This window comes from Lactuca serriola, chromosome 4 (assembly GCF_051521515.1).
Source record: "Lactuca serriola cultivar US96UC23 chromosome 4, Lser_US96UC23_V15, whole genome shotgun sequence".
Taxonomy (NCBI): Eukaryota; Viridiplantae; Streptophyta; class Magnoliopsida; order Asterales; family Asteraceae; genus Lactuca; species Lactuca serriola.
In genome coordinates, this window is record NC_136411.1 from 40,298,728 (window position 1) to 40,305,113 (window position 6,386).

At 34.8% G+C, this 6,386-nt stretch overlaps 1 protein-coding gene across 1 annotated transcript; it reads left to right on the forward strand.

Moving 5' to 3' along the window:
- Window positions 1-4,690: 4,690 nt before the first annotated feature.
- LOC145098264 (uncharacterized) lies at window positions 4,691-5,921 on the forward strand. Its single transcript, XM_079035915.1, has 2 exons — window positions 4,691-5,718; window positions 5,810-5,921. Exons 1-2 carry the CDS (start codon window positions 4,691-4,693, stop codon window positions 5,919-5,921), a joined length of 1,140 nt encoding a protein of 379 aa, XP_078892041.1.
- The last annotated feature ends 465 nt before the right edge of the window (window positions 5,922-6,386 follow it).

Below are 6,386 nucleotides of genomic sequence, written 5' to 3' on the forward strand. Positions count from 1 at the left end.
CCACAACAGAAGTACAACGGAAAGTGATTTCGTAACAAATTTTGTTGGAAAATTGCTACGAATTTTTTTCCATAGAAATATCGGTAGCATAATACCAACAGATGTGGACTCAGTAGCATTTTCCTAGCAAGTACCATTCTTGCTACCGGAAATAAAATCCGTAGAGAATGTGGTAGCCACCTTACTATTAGCACGATCTATTGCAGATTAACAATGAAAATGTGTTCCATAGCGACCTTCCTTAGCAAAATCGCGTTTTTCTTGTAGTGATTACACTAAGAGATGAAAGAAGATGTAAATCATTAGTCTAAATGAATGTAAGGTATGTTTATGCTTATGTTTCTATATTAACAATGACATCCCAATATTTTAATATAAACAAAATACATTTCTTCGGAAATGCTTTGAAAATATCTTTATCATGTTTTCTGGGAACATATTCCGCAATATTATTCTTTAAAATGGATACTCTGATTTTTAAATAAGCATAAATACATTTTTTTAAATGACGGTATATTTTGGGATGTCACACTTTAGTATCATGTTTTATGACCATCTTAGTAATTGTGAAATTGTATCATATTTGACTCCTCCAAGAACATCTTAGTGCAAAATTGTATGACTAAGAAGAGGAATTGAACATTGTTGGAAATGGTTCAATCATAGACGAGTCATACTTTTTTCCGATCAAGTTTTAGAGTCATACTCTATTAAATACAAATCTGTTGGGCTTATTATTGTGTTGTGTCAAATCTACGTGCAAGAATAGTCTCATTTATACCGGTGTGGGCATGTCCATTTGTGGTTATTGCTTTATAGGGTTAGGCTATTTATTGTGCATGCATGTATCTTTTAAGGTTAACGATTGTATCGCCCTACCTATCTCTCAGAGAGAAAGTTCATGTTGAACTCTTCTTGAGCTAATATAATTAAAACATTCGACACTACTTTGATCTTCATTGTTCTTGTTATTTAATTCACATCTCTTATAGAATCTATCGATCTTAGTAATTATTGTTTCAACAATTGGTATCAGAGCAGGAGATATTGTAACTCAGTCAATACACTTCTATCGAGTTCGATTAGGGTTTTGTGTTTTTCTTGGATGAGGGTTTCAAGAACTCTCAAACAGATGAAGAGAAAAAAGGCTATTGTTGATTCAGGCTACGATTGCAATTATTGTCATGGCAAAAACCACTTTGCTATGAAATGCATGCTTATGAGGTTGAATGAGAAGAAAGAATCTAAGAAGGATGAATCTTATTATCTTCAGAAGATTGAGGAGCTCCGGAAGAGGAATGCATCAAATGCGAAGCCAACATTGATTGTGCAGGAGGGAAGTGATGAATATGGACGAGACAAGGTATGGTCAACAGACTTGAAAGATGATGAAGTCAGAAAGCCAACCCATGGAGGGTGCTTTGTTGTGAATTCAGAAACACGGAGTGTTGAAGGGAAATTCTTAATGGTTCAAAACAACGTCTCAGAAGCAAGAGGTTATGCTACTGACAACTGTCAAGCATCCAAAAGTTATTTTGCTGCAAAGATTGTTTCAGGGCAGGTGTCAGAATGAGGGAAGGTCATCGATAAGGTACACTCTATAATTAAATCTCTTAACATACCTAAGTCTCGTTATGATTCAGAACTAGACGATTTAAAATATACTATTTCTAATTTTAGTGATAGTTTGATAAGAACTCGTCTAAGTAATGCTAATCAAAATGATCAACTCAACAAGGTAACATTTAAATGTGAAGAGAGGAGGTTAAGGATAGAGAAGTTGGAAGTTGAGCTCAATAGATTGAGAGATTGCATTATTTATCTTAAGAGAGACGGTTGTGCTTTATAAAAAAAGGAACATTTTTTGTTTAATTGCCAAGCGTTTATATTTCAACATTACTCAATTGCATCTTGATTGTGAAATAGGAAAAGGATTGCACAATATGATTTTTCTCTTTCTTGAATTAAAAGAGGATGAAATCGATGCAGATTGTTATAAGTGTAAATCCATTGTTTCTTCTAATGATGTTTCAGATTCATATAATATTGGACTCGAGAAAATAGAAGAATACATTAAGTCCAAAGAACACAAGAATATGATGAAACAAATGTTAAATGATAAGGATAAAGAAGAAATCAAATCTGATACTATGCAAAAATTTGACTCGTTATGCAATAAATTAAATTAAGAACATACTTTTAATACCGAAAACGTTTCTAAATTTGATGAAAGCGATACGAGTGAAATTTCTAGAGAGGATGAAATAGATTGTTCTGCTTTTGTTCAAAATACCGAAGAGCCTAAGAAAAATCTGATTTCTGAAAATTCAATCGAATTCGTTGGTATTGTTGAAAATAAAGTCTCAAAAATTTTTAATGAAAAAACCACAGTTTTTTCGAAAGTACAAACAGTTCCGAATCAAGTTTTTGTGAACAGTGGACTGGATAAAAAGGATACTTTAGAAATAATGTCCTTTGTTAATAATGATAATGTTGATGGTTTTTATGAATACTTCTGGTCCGGGCCAATAGACAACACAGACGAAACAAAAGGTCTTTCCGAAACGACCTTATGGAAAACGAAAGGAAAATACGTTTTGGAACCATTGAATCGTGTAGACCTTCGTTACGACCAGGCAGGGGCAAGTGGCAGGAAGGATGTTCCCAGTGAAACCTCTTCTGAAGAACATGAAACACCGGTCAGAAAAGAAAAACCAAAGTTTAACGTTCATATGTTTGCTGGTGAAATTGTTGCTAAGAAAAGGCAGATGAATGCAAGATATAGGAAAAACTTACAAGAAAGAAAGTGTTTTTGAAAAAATAAGAATTCCAATCAAAATTCTGTTAATTCAGAAAGATTTTCAGGTCAAAATACAAATTCTTCTCCAATTCATAAACAAAAAGCAAAGTCTTTTTCCAAGCTGCAGTTTTCAAAATCACAAGTTTCAAATCCTACTGAAAAGCCAAAAAGTAAGTGTTCTCCAATAACACAAATTTCGAAATCTATCAACACATCGAAAGATGTTAAGGGAAAAAGTAAAGTTGTTTTGGAACCACAAATTTATCTCAAGGAATACGAAGCAAACTTGAAAAAGGAGAAAAATGCATTTGCCAAAAGGATGGCTGAGAAACACAAAGAATTTATTCAACGAAAAACAAATGCAGTTGAAATAAATCTTTGTGATAATAAAATGGAGGTTTTTAAAATAATAAAAGAGATGAATAGTGTTTTGCTAAAAAGATCCTTTTGGGTTGATAAGACTAAAAATTTTCATGTTCTTAAGAAATCCTCACAAGGACCCAAGAGGGTTTGGGTTCCTAAATCTCTCTAAATTTTGTAGGTTATGCATGACGAACAGTACGATTTAGAATGGTATATCGACAACGACTGTTCACGTCACATGATAGGGAAAAGAGAAGAATTGAGAGAGTATAGATCGTTGAAGGATGGTAGTAGAGTAAAATTTGGAAACAATTCCACAGGGGAAATCAAAGGCTACAGGATGATTACGAATGGAAAATTCTCTATTTGGAAGGTAGATTATGTAGAAGGCCTACAACATAATTTAATAAGTGTTTCGCAATTGGTTGTAGGTACTTGGCTAAAGGTGTTGTTTGATGATGAGGGTTTAGAGATTATTGAGAAGAAATCTAAGGCCGTACTTCTGAAATCTAAAAGAAAGGGAGAAATGTATCCACTAAACTTGAAACCGATCAACGAGAAGTCATCCATTTGCTTTCTTATGAAAGCATCTTCGGATGATAGGTAGTTATGGCACCGAAGGCTATCCTATATGAATTTCAAGGATATTTACAAACTCGTACAGGGTGATCTTATACATGGTCTACCTCTTCTGAAGTTCGACAAGGAACATCTGTGTGCTGCTTGTGAGCCGGAAAAGCAAAGTAGGAAGAGTCACTCAACCATCATCAATACCAAAGAGCCACTTGAATTAATGCATATTGACTTGTGTGGACCATTTTCCATTGAAAGTATTGGTGGTAATAAATATATATTGGTTGTTGTTGATGATTTTTCTAGATTTACCTGGGTGTTCTTTCTTAGACAGAATTCAAATGCTACACCGAATCTGAAAGATTTCATCAAGCAGATAGAGCTTCAATTACGAAAGCGTATTTGGAACATTCACAGTGACAATGGTTCGGAATTCAAAAACCAAATGTTTGAAGAATTTTTAACTGAAAAAGGGATAACTCACAACTTTTCTGCTCCTTACACTCCACAGCAGAACGGTGTCGTTGAAAGAAGAAACCACTCTCTTTCCGAAGCTGCAAGGACGCTGCTATCTTTTGCGAATCTTCCTCTATACTTCTGGGCTGATTCTACTGCAACTGCTTATTTTACACATAACTGCTCCTTAATTAACAAAAGATTCTTAATTACACCTTATGAATATTGAACAAAAGAAAACCTAACGTGAAATTTTTCCATGTGTTTGGTTCCAGGTGCTTCATTTTCAATTCTAAAGAACAAAGGACCACATTCGATGCGAAAGTTGATGAGGGTATTTTTCTGGGTTATTCCCTAACTTTGAAAGCATATATGGTTTTGAAAAAGAAATCAAGAAAGATTAAAGAAACCTATTATGTCACATTTGATGATAACTATATTAACAAGTTTTAGAAAGCAGATTGTCAATCTAGGGAGATCTTTCCTTCAACGAGTCCTATGACAATTCCTCTTTCAAATCTTTATGAGGAATTTCTGAATCTATTTGATGAGCCTAAAAAATCCATCTCTTTTGAATCAAAGGCAAAGGACAATCAAGGGGATGAGTTAAAGAAAATTGTTGATGAAGCTTCTAAAAACATCGAAACCTCTCAGGAGACACCAATTCCGAAAGCTTCTGGTCTACCATCTCAACCAGCACCTTCCGATGCTCTATTCCATAGGGAGAGCACCTCTTCAACCTCAATCCCGATGTTCCAATCCAGGGGGAAGAATCCGATTCCAAATGAATACGCACATGCAAACTTCGAGGGGGAGAATGAAAATAATGATTTTGATGTGCAATCAAAATATGAGGAAGTTTTTGATGAAGTCGATCCAACCTATAATCCACGTTATCCACCTATGACAAAATGGACTAAGGATCATCCAAAATCTCAAGTGATCGGAGAAGCATCTTCAGGTGTTCTTACAAGGTCACAACAAAAAGCGAATCAAACTGCATTATTTTCAAAAATGGAATTTTGCATGTTTAATTCGTTTATCTCTACAACTAAGCCTAAAACTGTAAAGGTTGCTCTTGATCATGCTGATTGGGTGGAAGCTATGCAGGAAGAACTAAATAAATTTGAGAGAAACAAAGTTTGGAGACTAGTTCCCACTCCGAAGGATGCTTCAGTCATCAGAATGAAATGGGTGTTTCGCAACGAAATGGATACGGAAGGCAATGTGATTCGCAACAAGGCACGACTGGTTGTAAAAGGATACCGCCATGAAGAAGTTAGAGACTACGAGGAGACATTCGCACCGGTTGCAAGACTTGAATTTGTTCGAATCTTTCTTGCATATGTCGCTCATAAGAATTTTGAAGCCTTTCAAATGGATGTGAAATGTGCATTTTTGAACGGTAAAATCGAGGAAAAAGTCTACGTGGAACAACCACCAGGACTTGTTAATGAAAAGTATCCAAATCATTGTTATATAATGGATAAGGTTTTGTATGGTCTAAAGCAAGCACCTCGTGCATGGTATGAAACCTGATATGGGCATATTTAGTTATAAAATTCATGCATTATCTTAATACTTTATGTTGTTTTTGTCTCGAATATTGAACAAAAGGTACTTAATTAGTTTAAAAGTTTATTTCAGTAACAAATACATGCTCGGAAGGAAAAGGAGGCGGATTTGGCAATTGGAAGCTTGGATTTTGAATTTTGAAGAAATAAGATAAAATTGAAGAAAAGCATGGCGTGTTTATCCTAAAACACGATGTGTTGGTGTAGAAAATCCTGAAAAAATAGTACTTTTCCGTACACACTATTTTAATGAAGAACACGGCGTGTTTGGGTCCTCCAACACAATGTGTTGCGCCTGTTTTCAGAATCTATTTAAGGGTCGTTTCTATTCGAAACCCTAACGATTTCTTGGAGTTTTTAGTGACTTTTGGAGGCCAGAGACATTCTCAGGGAGCTTTGGAACTCAGAATTCGACTAGAGGCTACTTGTGAAGAGATCAAAGGCAATTAATCGTTACTTTTCTTAATTCTTTTGTGTGAATCATGTTTACAACATTAGATTTTGAGTTTATGGTTTTAATTGCTGAAGTTATAGGCTAAAACACCATACTTTTGTTTAGAATAGATGATCTAATGATTGTGTTGATTGAGTGGCTTTGGATTAAGTTGATTTGGTTATTT